This window comes from Hyperolius riggenbachi, chromosome 2, assembly GCF_040937935.1.
Source record: "Hyperolius riggenbachi isolate aHypRig1 chromosome 2, aHypRig1.pri, whole genome shotgun sequence".
NCBI classification, from domain to species: Eukaryota; Metazoa; Chordata; class Amphibia; order Anura; family Hyperoliidae; genus Hyperolius; species Hyperolius riggenbachi.
This window is the reverse complement of record NC_090647.1, coordinates 535,248,027-535,266,704: the sequence shown is the minus strand read 5'-3', so window position 1 is coordinate 535,266,704 and position 18,678 is coordinate 535,248,027. Positions and strand designations below refer to the sequence as shown.

General features: G+C 44.8%; 1 protein-coding gene across 1 annotated transcript in view; it reads left to right on the top strand.

Annotated features, from left to right (window-relative positions):
* The window catches only part of TOMM70 (translocase of outer mitochondrial membrane 70), a 68,562-nt gene that overhangs the window by 34,738 nt on the left and 15,146 nt on the right, over positions 1-18,678 (top strand). Inside the window, exons 3-8 of the mRNA XM_068270697.1 lie at positions 480-606; positions 4,200-4,309; positions 5,775-5,923; positions 9,795-10,002; positions 12,239-12,373; positions 15,490-15,597. Coding sequence (XP_068126798.1) covers positions 480-606; positions 4,200-4,309; positions 5,775-5,923; positions 9,795-10,002; positions 12,239-12,373; positions 15,490-15,597 — 837 coding nt within the window. The remainder of the gene's footprint in view (positions 1-479; positions 607-4,199; positions 4,310-5,774; positions 5,924-9,794; positions 10,003-12,238; positions 12,374-15,489; positions 15,598-18,678) is intronic.

The following is an 18,678-nucleotide window of genomic DNA, read 5'->3' as shown; positions in this document are numbered from 1 at the left end:
TTGCTAGGCAACCTGAATAACAACATGGTAAATCCCATCATGCTTTGCACAGCATCAGGGAAAAAAAGCCCAGGCAATTTTTTTGCTGGGGCGGAGCTTAGATTTTGTGCAGGAAAAATAAGGATTATGTAAGAAAAACAAAGTTCTGATGCTGTGAAACTGTTAAAGAAACACCAAACTTTTTCAGTGCTGCTGAGTAGATTTTTAGTCTGGAGGTTCACTTGAAAATAAGAGTAAGCTTTCAGCTGTGCAGCCTTCACCAGATCCGAAACCTGTACAGGATTCTTATTTATCTCTAACTTAGCCAATAAATAGTATCATCCTGGTTCAAAACGTTTTGCTTTTACTGATGGCTAACACGGTACAACACTCCACTGTTTTATTATGGCTAATACTTCTAAAACACGTCACAATTTTTTTTAGCTTTTATTTGAAGTTAATTTTATGTCGAGAATTAATTGCAATTTTTTATTTCATAGCTTTCTTGGAAAGAAGTAGTCCAGGACTGTACAGAAGCCGTAAAGCTGAATCCCAAGTATGTGAAGGCTCTCTTCCGGCGGGCAAAAGCACACGAGAAACTGGATAACAAGAAGGAATGCTTGGAAGGTGTGTATGCCTGTAGTGAGTAGACTGTGATGTGCTGGGATAGCCATGCACAGCTCAGTATTTACAGATGTGTGTGACCAGTGATTTGCTGAGGAAATGGCGCCATCTGGTTGCTGTCTAATGCAGCTGCATGGATGCACTTCTAACCATGTGTCAGCGGTTGACACACAGTGAAACTGTTCACATTTAACGTCTAATTGACACCAGCCACTCAGGTGTTATTGTAGGGGTCTCAGCCAAGATGGTCCTGCACTTCAGAACTTCTGGAGACTCATCAGGGCTGCTGTAAACACGCTAGACTAGCTGTCTTGGCTGAAATGGCATGAAAAAGCATAAGAAAAACTATGCTTTTTTGATATATTTTTTTTGTACATTCACTATCCATTACAAGTGACTGTAAGGCCTTGGGCCCACTGTAAATCGCAGTTGCTGAGCACCTTTGCAGTTTTTGCTGATTTTTTTTTTTTCTAGCAATTTTGAAGCAATCTTAAATGTAAGGTCTGAGGAATTTAAAAATAAAAAAATCCACTTACCTTGGGCTTCTTCCGTCCTGTGCCCTCGCCGCAGCTCCGGTGGCTCCCAGTCCCCTCCAGTGGGGAAGCCGACCTCGCCGGGTCAGCTTCCTCAGCGATCCAGCATGCGATTCACTGGTCGCGCTGACGTCATCTGGACTGTACAGCGCAGTAGTTCTGGGCCTGCGCAGTACAGTCCAGATGACGTCAGCGCAACTCTGAGAGCCGCTGGCGCAGTAGGAATCCTGCGCTGGAGGGGACCCAGGACCCCCAGCGTGGAGCGGAGCTGCGGCGTGGGCACAGAGCGGCTGGCAGGGGCCGGAGGAAGCCCCAGGTAAGTGGATTTTTTTACTTTTAAATTGCTCGGATGTGTCCTTTAAGGCTAGCGATTGCGTTTCTTTATTTTTTTTGTGGGGGTTCTGATTAGTAAAATTGCTGCAAAATTGTTCAAGCGATTTGTACGAGCGATTGAAAACTGTTTTGCAATACTTTGTATTGGAGTGCCATCAAGACTACTTGCCGGATCCGCAATTACGATTTGGGGAAATAGCAGTTGCTCTTGTATGACCATCTCCATTGCCTGCCTAGTGCTTTTGGAATTGTTGGCGATTCCTAAGGGCAGGTGAAACAGCTCCTGTGGGTCCCAGGCCTAACAGTTACTTGCATAGAACCATATTTGTTTTCTCGTAATAATGTGTGCAGCGTTGTTTGAGCACAGACACACTGGTCGGAGTAACTTCATTGGTTCCTTTGGAGAGCTGCGTGCATGTTGCATTTCCCATATGACTGCAGGAAACCGGTACAGATGTACTGAGTGAGATCGAGGCCTAACAGTGGAATCAGAACTTTAACAATGAAGTGAAAATGTATGAAAAATTACCCTCCGCCTTGCAAGCATTAATAGGAGAACAGGCTGTAATTTCAGTTGTCACATTTATAATTATAGCAGGAGGAGGAAACTGAATCCAGCATTATGATACTTTCTAGTTGGTCATTAAAAGGTATCATTTTTCACGTACTTGTCTCACGATGGAAAGCAATTTTTTATGCTTTGACCAATGGGAGAGCTGGAAGCATTTTAGCATGTTCATACTGTGTGGCTGAGAGCAGTCTAGTTTATGTACAAGACTTACTGTACTGTGCAGTGAGAAATAACTCTAGTGATCTGGTAAATTCTGCATTTATCACATGACCAGTCACTTCTCTGGGGTAATGTACTAAAGGAGCTGGCCAGTACCAGCTCTGCCTGATCTGAGAGGGATATGGAGGCTGCCATATTTATTTCCTTTTAAACAATGCACAGTGTTCTCCCCAGAATTTTTTATCCAGCCAGGTTGCAGGAAAATGTAGCCAGGTGGAGTGAGACAGGGAAATGCAGGGCTGGCGCTTCCATAAGGGCATCCTGGGCAATTGCCAATAGCCCCAGAGCCTTCTGACAGGGGACACTGAGAAATCATGCTACACACTACACCTACACGCACACCACATGCACACACACTGCACAGTAGGCTTTTCAAAGACCTAGAAAAAGCTTACCCCGGGGTACTGCAGCAGCACGTGTAGGAGGCGGGGCCAGCTAGGACTGCAGTGAATATTGAGAGGCACAGCCTAGCAGCTTTCTTGTAGTGTGTCAGCAGCAGAGAGTGCAAGGAAGATTGTCTGCTGTACCAGTGTACAGAGCTGCTACTCCCTAAAGGATGCTGCCTGAATTACATGATTCAGGTTTGCGCATTGTTGGGACATTTCTGATAGGAGGGGAGCGAGGAAGAGAGCAGATGACAGCTGTGCACTCATCATACTGATTGGGCTGGGGGAAAACACTAAATGCACATTGCCTGGCTGTCCTGCTGATCCTCTGCCTCTCATACTTTTAGCCATAGACTCTAAACAAGCATGCAGATCAAATGTTTGAAGCCTGACTGGATTTGCTGCATGCTTGTTTTAGTTGTAATTCAGACGCTAATGATGCGTGAAAGACCAACAGGATTACCAGGGAACAGGTATTGTTTAAAGGTACTCTGAAGTCTCCCAAATTTCCTCTTTTTAATTCAGATTCCTCTTGAGCACTAACAGCAAAGCTGAATGGCCGCATCCCCGTGGCCATAGAAGGTCTTTATCCCCCGAAATCCCAGGGCAAAAACCTACGACTTTCAAAGTCACAGATTTTTCTGCCCGGGGAGGCAGACCTTTGGGCTGTAGCTCTGCCTCCAGTCCATTCAATCACCGCTGATCACCGCCGCTCCTCTCGGTCTTCTTTCACAGAGCAGGGTGGGTAGAGGCGGCGATCTGCTGTGATTGAATGGACTGGAGGCAGAGCTACAGTGAAAAGCTCTGCCTCCTCTAGGAAATATTGGAAAGATTTGCGACGGGTATCTCAGTGGAGATGAAGACTTCCTACGGCCGCGGGGATGCGGCGATTCAGCTTTGCTGTTAGTGCTCAAGAGGAATCTGATGTTAAAAGAGGTAATTTGGGAGACTTCAGAGTCTCTTTAATGCAGACATGTCCTCTCTGCTCTAAAAGATACACAACAGCATAATAACCTTCAAACAAAGAACATTTCTTTGTTACAGCTGATACAAATCCTAAAATAAATCTTAATTGTTTCTACTTCCTAATTCTTGAAAGCAGACATATTGTTTACAGCCTGTGCTATCAAATGAGCTTCTCTGCTTATCTGCCATAAGCAGTCATGTGACACAGGGGAGGGATCAAATTACAGCTAGTGATTAGACACAAATGAGGGGGAATTAGACAGGCTAAACTCTCTAAATACATACAGGGTGCCTTTCTCTGTTTTCCTTTTGTCCTGTGCAAGAGTTCAGGTCCACTTCAAAAGGAAATGAATATGGCAGCCTCCTTATACCTCTCACTTCAGTTACCCTTTAAGTGATTTTGATTTGTGAATTTGCTGAGTACAGTCTGTACAGGAATACTTTTTTTTCCTGTATTTACATTTTGATTGTAATTGATGGGATTTGTGTAATACTAATACAGTATGTATAAGTGTCATCTTTGTATAGAGGGGATGACATGATGTTGTGTAACGCACTGAACCTTCCCGCCTTTCTCTTCTGATGTAGATGTTACAGCCGTTTGCATCTTGGAGGGCTTCCAGAACCAGGCCAGCATGCTGCTCGCAGATAAAGTACTTAAGCTGCTTGGAAAGGAGAAAGCCAAAGACAAATATAAGGTATCGCTTAGAAAGAGTGTGCGCCTCAACTTTATTCAGAAAGTTCTAATCTCTTTTATACCTTTGTGACAGCTGTTTGTTTTATACACTGCGGGCGTCTCTTAGAGCAGAACATTTTCTGTCCACGACATGAGCCAATCGTTATCCTCCGTACAGGATCTGGCCCACTCCTGGAACCAGAAATGGAGATCAATTTGTTGCTAGTAAAGCAGTCTGACACTTCATACATGTGACAATTATTGTATTTTTCAGCATATTAGTTGCTCCAGACTATAAGACGCACCCAGGTTTAGAGGGCAGAAACCAGGGGAAAAAAATATACTAAACCTGGTGCGTCCGTGGTCCAGTAGTGTCTTGTAGATGTTCTATCCCAATTCGAACAATTGTGTCCCTGCTTTAACCCAACATTAGAGTATTTTCTATTTTAATCTGATCATTTTGAAGACTGCTCTGCTTAGATGGAAAATTGAATTTTGAGAAATACTGTTATCTGCACAAACATGGACAGATGTCCAGCTTTTTGTAAACTGGCGCCATACAGTGCAAATACTGATTTGAGAGAAAGTGTAGAATGGATGAAAAGAGCTGAGACAGATTCACCACCATCGGTTCTTGTGTAAGGTTTGTGTACAGGATTGAGTGGTATGAAGCTCAGCATTTCTTCTTTGCTCTAAAACCTAGGTTCTCAACGTGTGGTACGCGTACCCCAGAGGGTACTTCTGATGGTTCCAGGGGGTACTCGGGCTTGACATACTTAACCAAGAGTAACAAATTTAGAGTTTTAGAAAATCGTAAATCTTATTTAAACACCAAATTAGTATTTTAGCTAATTAAAAGGAATAATAAATGCTTGGAAATTCTTTAGAAACAATTATCATGTACTATGATTACATTTATATTTGTCAAGGGGTACATGTGATAATGTTTACTATGCTAGGGGTACTTGGTGAGTACAAGGTTTCAAAAGGGGTACATACTAATAAACTGTTGAGAAACCCTGCCCTAAAAGATTTACAGCATAAAATCAACTACCACAAAAAAATGGTAGCAGAACAGCATTCAAGATGTTAAACACAGCACTTTGTTCTTCAATGAAGAACTTGCTGCCATCCAAAGAAAAATGCAACTTTATCTTTCGCTTTACATTCCTTTGTCTGCTACAATTAGTAGACATTCCTAGCTGAGCTGAATAGGAGCTCTCGCTCTGCTGTAGAAGCAGAGAGCTAATAAGTGATCACTGGATAGATTTTAATATATGAATACAACAGCTATGCAAGAAAATGCAATGGCAGCTTTCAGAGCAGATAAACTGTACTTTGGGAATTTATTTGTAGATGGACAATATTGTGCCCAAAAGCAAAAATGATAACTGTATGGATAATAAAAAGGAGGAAAACACGGTTTTATTGAATGTTATGTCAGAGTTTTATCCCACTTTATTATCCTTTTTTTTCTGTGTTTGCAGAACAGGGAGCCACTGATGCCTTCACCTCAGTTCATCAAATCCTACTTCAGCTCGTTCACTGATGACATCATCTCCCAGCCGCTGCACAAGGGAGAGAAGTCAGATGAAGATAAGGACAAGGAGGGGGAGCAGGCCGTGGTAAAGGAAAAGTGAGTTGTGTTTTTCTAGTTATGGTTTCTATTGTGTATTGCGCCATGGAGAGAGAACACCATAGGGTCTGCCTATATCAGCTTACACACCATTCATGTCCTTCTTTTTTGCTAAAAGGATACCTGTAGTGATTTAGAGGAGCTGTCAGCCATACTATTTACGAAAAAAAACACAAATATAAGTAGATAAATAGTTATTCTACTTAAATATGTATTGCACTGTCTGTTTTGATTTTAGTGATTTTTCTATGGTTAAAATAACTGATGTAATTTACTCCCTTATACTCCTCTCTGCCTGATTGTGTATTCATTGCCCGCCCTCCTCCCAGTCTTCAGGCACTCCCACCCAGCTCTGCATTAGAAAGTGCATTGTTTCGGCATGAAAAATATTGGCCAATCAGAGAGGAACAACAGAGGTGTGGGAGGGGAAAACAGGAGGCAAAGAGGCTTCAGCCAATCAGGCTGCATTAGTTAAGTCTGAGAGCAAAGTAAAAAAGCTAAAAAAAGACAACCCAGCAAGCCCTGCAGTTGTGTGGCAATGTACCAAATAAGAGTCGGGTAAGCTGGGGAATGATCACTTGTCAACAAGAAAAGTAATAGAGATTTTTAACTTTTGGATTGCCTGGTTCGTATACTTATTGTTTGCCAGATAAAAATAAAAAAAATTTTTATTTAATGCCGACAGTTACACTTTAAAAACAAAAAGTTTCATACATAAGAGGGAAGGCTCTGGATCTAAAAAACCCTCCCACCGTCATTCACCTGTCTTCGGGTTTCTGAGTATTTCCGAAAGACAAGCAGCTCCCTATTGCGAATTCACAAGTCTGCACTCACGCATGTGCAGTACCATGTCGCTCATTCTCGGAATTACTCCGAGTCCCGTGTTTCCAAAGGCTGCTTCTATATTTCAGTTGGATCGCTGCAATGGGGGCCTGGCGGTGGGACGACGACCTGCAGAGAGAGGACCTTGGAAGGTTCTAAAACACAGGTGTCAAACTCAAGACCCGCAGGCTGATTGCGGCCCTCCTCACCATTTTATGTGGCCCTCGATAGACTTAGATAATTGCCGCAGGAGAGGGAAGGCTCTCGTTCCCCAGTGAAATTATTCAGATATAGATCAAATACTTTTTCGGCAGCCCTCAGGCAGCAATCAGAAGGACTCGTGTCCCCAAATACTTCCAAAGACGAACGGATTTGCATGCGTGAGCAGGGCTGTGGAGTCGGTACAAAAATCTTCCGACTCCCAACTCCTCAGTTTATGAAACCTCTGACTCCAACTCCTACTCCAGGTACCCAAAATTGCTCCGACTCCTTAGTCTAATACTTCCCAGGGCTGAGGATTTTGTACAAAATTGTCCGACTCCTCAGTTTATGAAATCTCCGACTCCACAGCTCTGCGCGTGAGTCCAGGCTTCTATTTTAGGTCACTTCAGGTTTGGTTTAACAGTGTACCGGGAAGTATATTTTGTACGCTTCAATACAGTGTCCCCGCTGCAGGAATGATCAGAATCCAGTCATTATCTGCAATCTGTTTCTCCACTTTGTTACAGACTTGCTTTCTACAAACTTGTCTTATAAAGCAGAAGCACAGTAACTGTTTATCTGACAGGATCAGTCATATGACTCTATGTAATGTGATAGTCTATGCCAGGCATGGGCAAACTTGGCCCGCCAGCTGTTAAGGAACTACAAGTCCCACAATGCATTGCAGGAGTCTGACAGCCACAGTCAGGACTCATAAAGGCAAATGCATTGTGGGACTTGTAGTTCCTTAACAGCTGGAGGGCCGAGTTTGCCCATGCCTGGTCTATGCTGGTAGGCAATAAGATGTCTTGTCACTAGAATGCAGCAAGTAGAAGGGAGAGAGCTGCTGGGGGGCACAGAGGCTCATTGCTTTTCATTCTGTTCTTGCAATTGCCAGACTGCCAGGGTCTGGACTCTTACTGCATGGAGTTTGTATAGTCTCCCTGTGTTTGCATGGATTTCTTGTGTGTTGGGAGGTGTATTAAGCTTTCCCTTCCAATTACCATAGACTATGGTAAGGACATTAAAGAGGATAACATAAAATACAGCCTCTGGGGGGGATTCTTACCTCAGAGGGGGGGGGGGTCTCTGGATCCTTATGAGGCTCCACCCTTCCTTTTCACCCTCCAGGATCCAGCGCTGGCAGCTCCTGAACAGTAGTGATGTAAATATTTACATTCCGTGCTCCTGCGCAGTAGTGGCTTTCCAATAAGCTCCGAGGTAAGTTGCCAAGCCCTATTTGGTCCACTGCACTGCGCAGTAAAGCAAACCTGATCAGGCTCGGCATAATTGCCCCGGAGCCCATCGTAAAGCCTACTGCGTAGGAGTGAAGAAGGTACATATTTCGGCAACTACTGTGCCACAGCCGACAAGCTTGTCTCGTTTTTCGGGGGTTGAAGAAGACTCCCGAGGTAAGTGCCACCCAGGGGTGGTTTTTTTTGTGTGGGGGGAGGGGGGGTTGTCACAGATCTTCTAAGTTTAGGGCACCACTGAAGGGACAGTTGCTGTAAAATGCTATGAGAAGTTCAGGTACAAAATCAAATACCTAAAGAGATGGAATCCTCTGTAACCTAATGAGGCTTGCTTTGCTGTCCTCTGGTTTCCAGTCACCGAGCACGGTCCCCCAGAAGATTGCCGACAAGGGCTTTTCGGCAGTCGTGTCAGGGCCATGCTCCTCTTCTGTAACAGGCGAGGCCACGCCTGAAAAATAAGCTGGAGCAGCATGATGGGATGGATGTTTTCTGCGGGAAATTCTATGCCATGGCAAACGTCATCCCTACCCAGATGGGCCAATAAAAAGATTTTATACTTACCCAGGACTTCAGCCTCCAGCCACATGAGCACTGATGCGTCCCGTCGGCTCCTTGCGCGACCCATCTGCAGAAGAGCCGACTGGTGCGGATGAGCCAGATTACAGGGACCAATACCAGGCGAGCAGAGGCACTCGGGAGGAAGGCGAGTGCTGTAATAACAGCGCAGGAGATTTGGCCGCAGCCGACGCCACCATAGACCACAATAGGTGCACAGAGAGTACCTTCAGCGCCGTCAGAAGACGGAGCTGAAGTTACTTTTAAAACACTTTAATTCAGCAGCCCCAATAGCTGGAAGCCGAATTGCATCATTCCCCAACATCCACGTCGACCTGGAGGGAGAACCGTAATTAACACCGCCAGGACTTGGGCGCAGGATAGAGCTGATATACGGCTTACCCTGCTCCTGCACAAGTCTAGAGATGCGGCGAACTGTTCGCCTGGCGAACATCTCTGGGGCTTTTACTACTTCCGGGTCGCACTGACCCGGAGTAGTACGCCTGCGCTGCCTAACGGAGTGCGTCCTCGATCGCGCTCCTGTTGCCGGGCACTCTCTGCGCATGAGCGTGACGTCGTTCATGACGTCACGCACACGCGCAGAAAGTGCCCGGCAACAGGAGCGCGATCGAGGACGCGCTCCGCCAGATAGCGCAGGCGTACTACTCCGGGTCAGTGCGACCCGGAAGTAGTAAAAGCCCCAGGGATTTGGAGATGTTCGCCGGCGAACGGTTCGGGAACCGCTCGCCACATCTCTACCCAAGTCTCTCTTCAGTTTGTTGGATGGCACCACTAAAGCAACTGATTTCCTCCCCCCCCCCCCCCTTCTTTGGGGCTGATTTCAGTATTAGCCATTGGCGCTGGTTTCCCTAGATACGCCTCTGGTTAGGTGGTTAAAAAAAAACCTAAATTATAAGACTCTAAACTTTCGGTTACATCATATAATATTGGCACCTTTTGCTGCTGGATATACTATGCACAAACACTGTTCCCCAGTAGAAATGAAACCTTAACCTCTTTTGTTTGTTTTTGTCCTTCAGATTGGGCTATTTAAAAGCAAAACAATACATGGATGAGGAGAATTATGACAAAATCGTCAGTGAATGCACAAAGGAAGTGGAAACCAAGGGCAAGTATACGGCGGAAGCATTACTACTGAGGGCCACATTCTACCTGCTCATCGGAAACTCTGCAGCTGCTAAACCCGACCTGGATCAGGTCATCAGCATGGAGGAGGCCAATGTGAAGGTAACGCCAGGGTTGCAGTGATGTGCATTACTCTCTATAAATGATGAATGAGATGCTGCTGATGGTGCGCAGTGAGCAGACCTGACAATACTAAGGAGCACACTGCTGTGTATTCTAGCTGCTTGCTTTTGCAAAGAAATGAACAGCGCTACTTAAAAACAGATGAGTGCTTACCTGCAAAAGAGTGCAAGCCCCACTTATGGGATAAAATACACACTGAGCACACACATGACCTGTCTACCAATTGGAGGATGTTAGTTTCCTATAACAGCTGCTTGCTTTTGACTGAAATATATTGATATAGTTTAATACTTGCTTTTCATCAATTTTCTCATTTACTGGGGATATCGACATTGTCATAAGGAGAATGGATATTAAAGAGAACCTGTAACAAAAAAAAAGTTCCCCTGGTGGATACTCACCTCGGGAGGGGGAAGCCTCAGGGTCCCAATGAGGCTTCCCCCTCCCCTGTAGTTGCAGGCAATCCAGCGCTGGCTCCCCCAAAGTGTCCCGGAATCCTCCCTCGACAAGCCTGATAAGCACTGATTTATTTACCTTTCCTGGCCCCAGTGGGGGCGCTGTTGCGGCTCTCAGCGCAGATATAGGCGAAAATAGCCGATTTCTGTCGGGTCCGCTCTACTGCGCAGGAGACTTGCACCCGCACAGTAGAGCGGGCCCGACAGCGATCGGCTATTTCCGTCTATCTCCGAGCAGAGAGCTGATACTGCGCCTGCGCTGGAGCCGGGAAGGTAAATATTTACATCCCCGCTGTTCGGAGGGGCACAGCGAGACCAGCGTGGGACACAGGAGGATGGGGGAACCCTTGATCTGATCCGGAGGCTTCCCCTACCTTAGGCGAGTACACCACCGGGGAGGGTTTTTTTCATTACAGGTTTTCTTTAAAGGCTGCCTCTGGTATAAAAAGAGTGAGTCTGTAATGCCAGGCTCTGCCTTAAAATGGTCTGAAACTCTGATATAACATTCAATAAAAAGGTGTTTTCCTACTTTTTAATACTCATATATATTTGCTTTTGTGCACACGTAATATTGTCTGTTTACTTATTACAAGTTTCCACAGTGTAGTTTATCTTGCCCTGAAAGCTGGCATTGCATTTTATTTTTTCTATTATAACTGCTTTTTATTATATATGAAAATGTTCTAATGAGCTATTCTGAACATTGGGTGTGACTGAAGCAGAGACAGATTCTCAGAGAGTTTTTGTTTACATTCCAGTGTTGATACATTTGTGTTTAACAAGTAAAAACAATACCGTTATCTGCAGTTTGGATGCGGAATTGATGCTGAATTGCAGAACAAAGTGCTTTGTTTAACCATTACAGTGATGTTCTGCTAGAATCTTTTTATGGGATAGTAGTTTTAAAATTGTAAGGAATCTTTTAGAACTAAGTAGAAATGCTGGCTTTCAGACCACTTTTATGCTGCAGTATAAGGGGGGGGGGGGGTCTTGGAGGTTAACCAATTCTTCTTTTTCATACAGTATATCTACGTCCCCGGAGACTTCATTTTAGCTCTAGGAGTGTAGATATACGTACCTTGCCGTTGCGCTCATACATTCAAGTTGCCGCCCGATAGTAAACCAATCGGTGAATGGGACTGTATGGTTTGTTGTTTAGTCGTGTCCGGCTCTTTGTGACCCCATAGACCACAGCATGCCAGACCCCTTCATCCTCTACTGCCTCTCGCAGTCTGTCCAAGCTCATGTTTGTTGCTTCCATGATACCATCTAGCCATCTCATTCTCTGCTGCCCACTCCTCTTTTAGCCCTCGAGCTTTCCCAGCATCAGGATCTACTCCAATGTGTCCCGCCTTCTTAAAATGGTAACTGTACTTAAAGTTATACTACACAGAGAATTTAATGTGGTAAGTATGTACTTATAGTAAACCATAGATCACAATATCTAAAGATTTGGTACTTACCCGGGGCTTCCTCCAGCCCAATAAATACGTGTCGGTCCCTCGCCATCCTCCTGCGGTTTGCCGTACTTCAGCTGACTGATATTGAGAAGGTTAATGGGAAATGAATAGCCGTAATGACTGGCGGAAGTTCCATGAGTTATTGAGTGCCATGTACAGTATAGAGCTAAGCTGCAGCACGCTGTATAAGTGTTAGGAGTATATGGTTCTGAGCAAGTGTAACGTTTGTGAATAATCAGTGACTCATATGTTCTGCATATTCCTGGTTCTGTCTCATTTATTTCTCTTTGCTTCTCCTAGTTAAGAGCAAACGCACTCATTAAACGAGGAAGCATGTACATGCAGCAGCAGCAACCTCTCATGTCTACGCAAGACTTCAACATGGCAGCCGACATAGACCCTCAGAATGCAGATGTCTATCATCACAGAGGGCAGGTGAGATGAGACGCGCTGTATGTGGTTCACACTACATGGAATTTCCATGTACATTAAATGGTAATCGTATTAAACCGTTCTGGTGGGTCCTTATTTGCCTTAAATCAGCAGGGACGAGTACATTTGAAATCGGCGCCGGTACACTTGGGCGCAGGATACAGCCAGTATATGGCTGATCCTGCTTCTGCACAAGTCTGGGCAATTTTAATTACAATTTCCCCTCCAGGCCGCCATGGATAGTGGGGGAATGAAATCATTCGGCTTCCAGCGATTGCTGGAGGCCGAATTATTGTGTTTTTTAACCTATTTTGGTTCCTGGACGTAGTTTCTACGTCCAGGAACCATGCGCGCTCCCGCGGCCAATCGTGCGCGTGCACGCGCACTCCCGGCCGCGGATTCGGTAGCCAAGGAATCAACATATCGGGCTATGGAGCCCGATCACTGATTCCTCTCCCCCGCTGAAAAAGCGACAGCTTCTCTCGGAAGCTGCGCCTTTTCTGGCCGTTCCCTTCCCGATGTGTCACTCTATGCGCGTGCTACGCTTAGAGTGACGTCATGTAAACAAACTCATGGCCGCCATCTTGTGGCCAAAAAGTAATACTACACCTGAAAAAAAAAAAAAAAGATTTAACACACATTTACATTATAAATCTATTGTTTACCTCCCACCCTCCCAAAAGTACCCAAATAAAAGGTTTACTATAAAAAAAATCCATTACAATAAAAAAAAAATGTAAATATTTACCTAAGGGTCTAAACTTTTTAAATATCAATGTAAAGATGAAATATTTCTATATTTTTTTTTATTTTAAACTTGTAAATAGTGATAGATGCAAAATGGAAAAAATGCACCTTTATTTCCAAATAAAATATTGTCGCCATACATTGTGATAGGGACATAATTTTAACGGTGTAATAACCGGGACATATGGGCAAATACAATACGTGAGTTTTAATTATGGAGGCATGTATTATTTTGAAACTATAATGGCTGAAAACTGAGAAATAATGAATTTTTCCATTTTTTTCTTATTCTTCCTGTTTAAATGCATTTACAGTAAAGTGGCTCTTAGCAAAATGTACCCCCCAAAGAAAGCCTAATTGGTGGCGGAAAAAACAAGATATAGATCAGTGCATTGTGATAAGTAGTGATAAAGTTATAGGCTAATGAATGGGAGGTGAAAATTTCTCACGCGAAAACGACGGAACCTGAATGGGTTAAGCAACCTCGGCTCCGTCTTCTGACAGAGCCGACGTTACTCACTGAGCGCTGCAATAGGAGTGATTCCTATTGTAGTCTATGGAGGGGCCGGCTGCGCCCAAATCTAGCAGCGCTGAAAAGCACTGCTCCGGCAGGGACAGCCTGGAACCAGGTTATAGGTGGAGAAACCTTACCCTATTATTGTCCAAACTGCTTACACTCACAGAAATTTGTGTCACCCACCAGAATGGAATGCGACACTGCGAGGCCACATTGCTGTACCCAAAGTGTCACTAGTCAACAGCCGAGCGATACACTTTGTGTATGAAGAATGAAGCAGGAACACCTGAGTGGCTTCCAGAACAAAGGGAAAAATGTCGTCAACGGTCAAGTTGTTGCTTAAAGAGGAAGTGTCCGAAAATCTTAACATTTAAAACGCATACAAATAAGTACATTTCTCCCAGAGCAAAATGGGCCATAAATTATTTTTCTTGTATGTTGCTGTCACTTACAGTAAGTAGTAGAAATCTGACATTACAGGTTTTGGGCTAGTCCATCTCTCCATAGGGGATTCTCAGCATGGCCTTTATTCTTTATAAAGACATTTCCTGAAAATTACATAGAGATGCTGGCCAGCCTCTCTGCTCGCTGTACACTATGATGGCAGTTGGATGGAGCAACTGAGTGCTTTTAAAAATAAAGAAAACCCTGAGAACCCCCCTATGAGAAGATGGGCTATTCCAAAAATCAGTTGGTATTGTCAGATTTCTACTACCTACTGTAAGTGACAGCAACATAGGAGAAAAGAGATGTATGGCTCATTTTAATCTGGAAAAAATGTACTTTTTATTTGTATGTGTTCTAAATTTTAAAATTTTTACAATAGTTCCTCTTTAATCTTCCTGGCGGTAAGCCAGAGCTGAGCTCGGGCTATGCTGCGCAGGAGGATATCTCAGCCCCTGGTGGGGCGATTCGCCCCATTCAAAGTGCTGTACGCGAAGCTAGCACTTTGCTAGCCGCACGTACAGCTTGATCACCGCCGTTCTGCGGCCATCGCCCGCACGCAGCGGTGGAAGAGGGCCCCCGCCAGAGCCCTGCACTGCCCAGACCAATGAGTGCTGGATCGGAGGCGTCTGACGTCCATGATGTCATTCCGATCGTCGCCATGGCGACAGGAGAAACCAAACCGGGGAACGCGTTATATACACGTTCCCCTGTTTGCTGTTGATGCCGGCGACGATCGCACTAGAGGGACACATGCACCCTCTAGTGGTGTTTCATGTAGCTACCACTCTGGTAGCTTTACATGAAACAAAAAAAAATAAAAAAATTTTAAATGGATTTCTGCCTAATTGGCAGAAAAAATGAACCGCCAGGAGGGTTAAAGAAAACCTAAAGTAAAACAAAGGTGCCCAGTGTAACTTACCTGGAGCCAACTGACACAGCTAAGAGATCAAATTACAGTTGTGAGTTACAGAAGAGAGGGAATTAGACAGGCTAAACTCTATAAAAACATACAGAGTGTATTTCTCGGTTTTCCTTCTGTCCTGTGCAAGAGTTCCACATTAAAGGCAATCTAAAGCAAAAAATAAAATTCAGGTTTAACAAAATGCCTGTGTAGAGTGAAGGCTGTAGTTACCACAGAGCCATCCCGATTCTCGCTTTGTTCCCTCGTTCCCACGCCTTCCCCAGAGAAGACTGCGTCCTCTAGCAATGAAAGTCTGCTACAGGAAGTGGCCAGTGATTAGACCCTTAAACAGGTGCTGAGATTCTACACAAATTAAACACCAGATCTGCCAGTGCAGAGATAGGAAAACAATTCTCTGAATTCAGGCTTTAAAATCGACTTTGGACAGGATGAGGTTATTGACTGTGCTTTCGGGAAATGCTAAAACTGTCTCCTTTGTGTCTGCAGCTAAAAATCCTCCTAGACCAGGTGGAGGAAGCTGTGGCTGATTTTGATGAATGTATTCGATTGCGGCCGGATTCCGCCCTGGCTCAGGCACAGAAATGCTTTGCTCTGGTAAGGAGAAGAACCGTTCATTGCACTTCAGGTTTACTCTATTATTTATGTCTGCTAAACTCTGTAGCTCTGCAGTGTCCTCATGTTCCCTAATGCAATACACTTCCTTTCTGAGATTTCACACAGCAAAGAATTTCACACTAGAAAAATAACTTTTCAGCAAATCCCCATCCCAAAGTACATAAAATGTTAAATAAAATCTTTAAGGAAAAAAAACCCTTGGGGGGGGGGGGGGGGGGTGTATACTTACCTTGAGAGGGTGGGAGGGGAGAAGCCTCTGGATCCTAATGAGGCTTCCCCTGTCCTCCTCAGCCTCGGGGATCCAGCGCTGGCAGCCCCCGAACACATGGGAGGTAAATATTTATCTACCGCGATCCAGTGCAGGCGCAGTAGCGGCTTTCTGATTGGGCTCAGTTGGAGATAGCCAAGCCCAATCAGGTTCGCTCTACTGAGCAGACGCGAGCCGATCAAGCTCGCCTATTTCCACCTGAGCCCAACCAGAAAGCAGCTACTGCGCCTGCACTGGAGCCGGAGAAGGTAAATATTGCAGGTCGCTACTGTGCCTGTGCTACAGCCCGACATCCTTGTTGGCTCTGGATTCTGGGAAGCAGCTCTGGATCATTGAGACGTAGGAGGAGCTTCATTAGGATCCAGAGGCTTCCCCCTCCCGAGGTAAGTATCTCCCAGAGGGTTTTTTGGTTTCTTACAGAGTCTCTATAAAGGATATTTAAAGTGGAATTACCATATTTTTCGGACTATAAGACGCACCTAGGTTTAGAGGATAAAAACCAGGGCAAAAAATATATACTAAACCTGGTGCATCCATGGTGAAGGAGCATCTTGTGAATTATGCCCCCTTTGTACCACATTCCCCCCATGTACCTCTTGTGTCTCCCTGTGTCCTCCTCTATGCCCCTTGTATCCTTCTGTGTCCTCCTCTATGCCCCTTGTATCCTTCTGTGTCCTCCTCTATGCCCCTTGTATCCTTCTGTGTCCTCCTCTATGCCCCTTGTATCCTTCTGTGTCCTCCTCTATGCCCCTTGTATCCTTCTGTGTCCTCCTCTATGCCCCTTGTATCCTTCTGTGTCCTCCTCTACGCCCCTTTGTGTCCCCCTGTGTCCTCCGTTTGTTCCCGTGTCCTCCTCTGCATGGGCACAGTACAGGGAGTCCCCAACATTGCAGTGGGTTGGGGGTCAGGAACTCTTTGCGACTATAAGATACAGTGACTTTTTTTACCCACTTTTGGGGGAGAAAAAGTGAGCGTTATAGTCCAAAAAGTACTGTAAATATTTTTCTTATACTTGGGGTTATTGCCCCCGTAGTCTAGGTCCCTTGCTATCCTCCTGGCCTCCTTTGTTGATCCGCTGTGTGTCCCAGTAAAGTCTGCAACTCAGCTGAGTCGTGCACTACTGTGCATGGTCTGACCTGCCAGCGTTCTTCCTTGTTCACGACCCCGTGTCTGTGAGTTTTGCACATGCACAGTTCAATTAGCCTCATAACCGTGCCTGCGCAAAATGCTGTGTCAGACTTCACTGGACCACATAGCGGATCAACAAATAGGGACGGGAGGACAGCAAGGGACCTACAGGACTACGGGGGGGGGGGGGGGGGCTGGAAGAAGCCCCAGGTAAGTAAAAGAAAACCGTTTAATTCTGTATAGGATATCCTTTAAACCGACTAGGATTAAATTAAGTTTAATATTAGTTTTTCATATGCTAGGTGCTGTCAAATGTATTTTGTTGACTAGATGAGGAAAAAAAAATGTGTTGGAATACTCAGGAGACTAGTTTATGGAAGAAGGATTTCAGGTTCTACAGGATAGCTGTGAGTTTAAAGGACTCATGAGGTGACGCTTGTAATCTAATTTTTTTTTTTACGCACCTAGAGCTTCTTCCAGCCCCCGAGCAGCCATGTCAGTCCCTCGCTGCAGCCCCGGTCCTCCTCAATGTCCCGCTGGCCGACCGCAGAGATCGGCAACCCGCCGGCAGGTGCTCTCTTCTGTGCATCCACGTCATCTGGCGTATAGTACGTGCCAGGTGATGTGGCCGTGTGGTGGGAAGGCGCAGAAGAGATGACCTGCCACCTCATGAGTCCTTTAATAATGTCATACAGATTTTCCTCAAGCCTTGTGGTAATTGTGTAAAAGACGCATCCTGTGCTTTGAAACCATGGAAAGTCAAAACCTGTCACCCTTATGAATGCAGAATGATGCAGCCCAGCATGCTGTGTTCTGTAGTGCATCCTGTTCTTCCCCACCCCCCTCTCCAGTAGAGCACCACACCTTCCTCATAGAGCCCTCCTTATACAGTGTCTCTTCCGTTACGGCTGGTTTACACTGCAAACGCTTTTCTAAGCATCAGTGGTTTGAAAAGCTCTTGTTTGGGTAATGCTACGTATATATGTGATCCCACTGGAGAGATTGTTTTAAAATGACATTAGCTAGCGCTTTTTAAATCACCGGTGCTTAGAAAAGCACCGCTAGTGTGAAGCAGCTCTTTGTGGTGCTCTCTTCACATCCCCCATTGGTAGCATGCTGTGAATAATCATCCTCTACCATGTTTGCTGTTTGCAGTGCTTCCAGGTACAGTATTTGTGAATAACATAAATTATTTTATTATTTTCCTTATTTTATATTGATTCATTAGGGACCAGACTTTTACTCTTTTACTGTTAATTATATTACTGTACCTGTTATATAATTGAAGAACAAATGTTTTACATTTAGAGACAATAGGAATCTCTTGACCTTCACAGAACAAGTGTGCATTGTGAAAAGTCTCCCAGTGTTGTTGATCAAGTCTGTTAAATGTTTGCTATTTGTTAAAGGAGATGCGTTTTGATCTTGGGACCACTTGTGTAAGCTAGAATGCATTGTTTATATGGGTCTTTGCTTTTGTGTATGTTAATATCATGAAAAACTAAAGTCGGGTAGTGAAACATACTAAAATGTACACTGTTGTGTTAAAGTAGAAACCATTGTTGTTGTGTATGTTAATATAATGGCAAACTAGGGTCAGTTAGGCAAACATGTATGCCATTCTGTATAAGCAGATGATTGGTCTGTAGCCAAACACGCTGAAA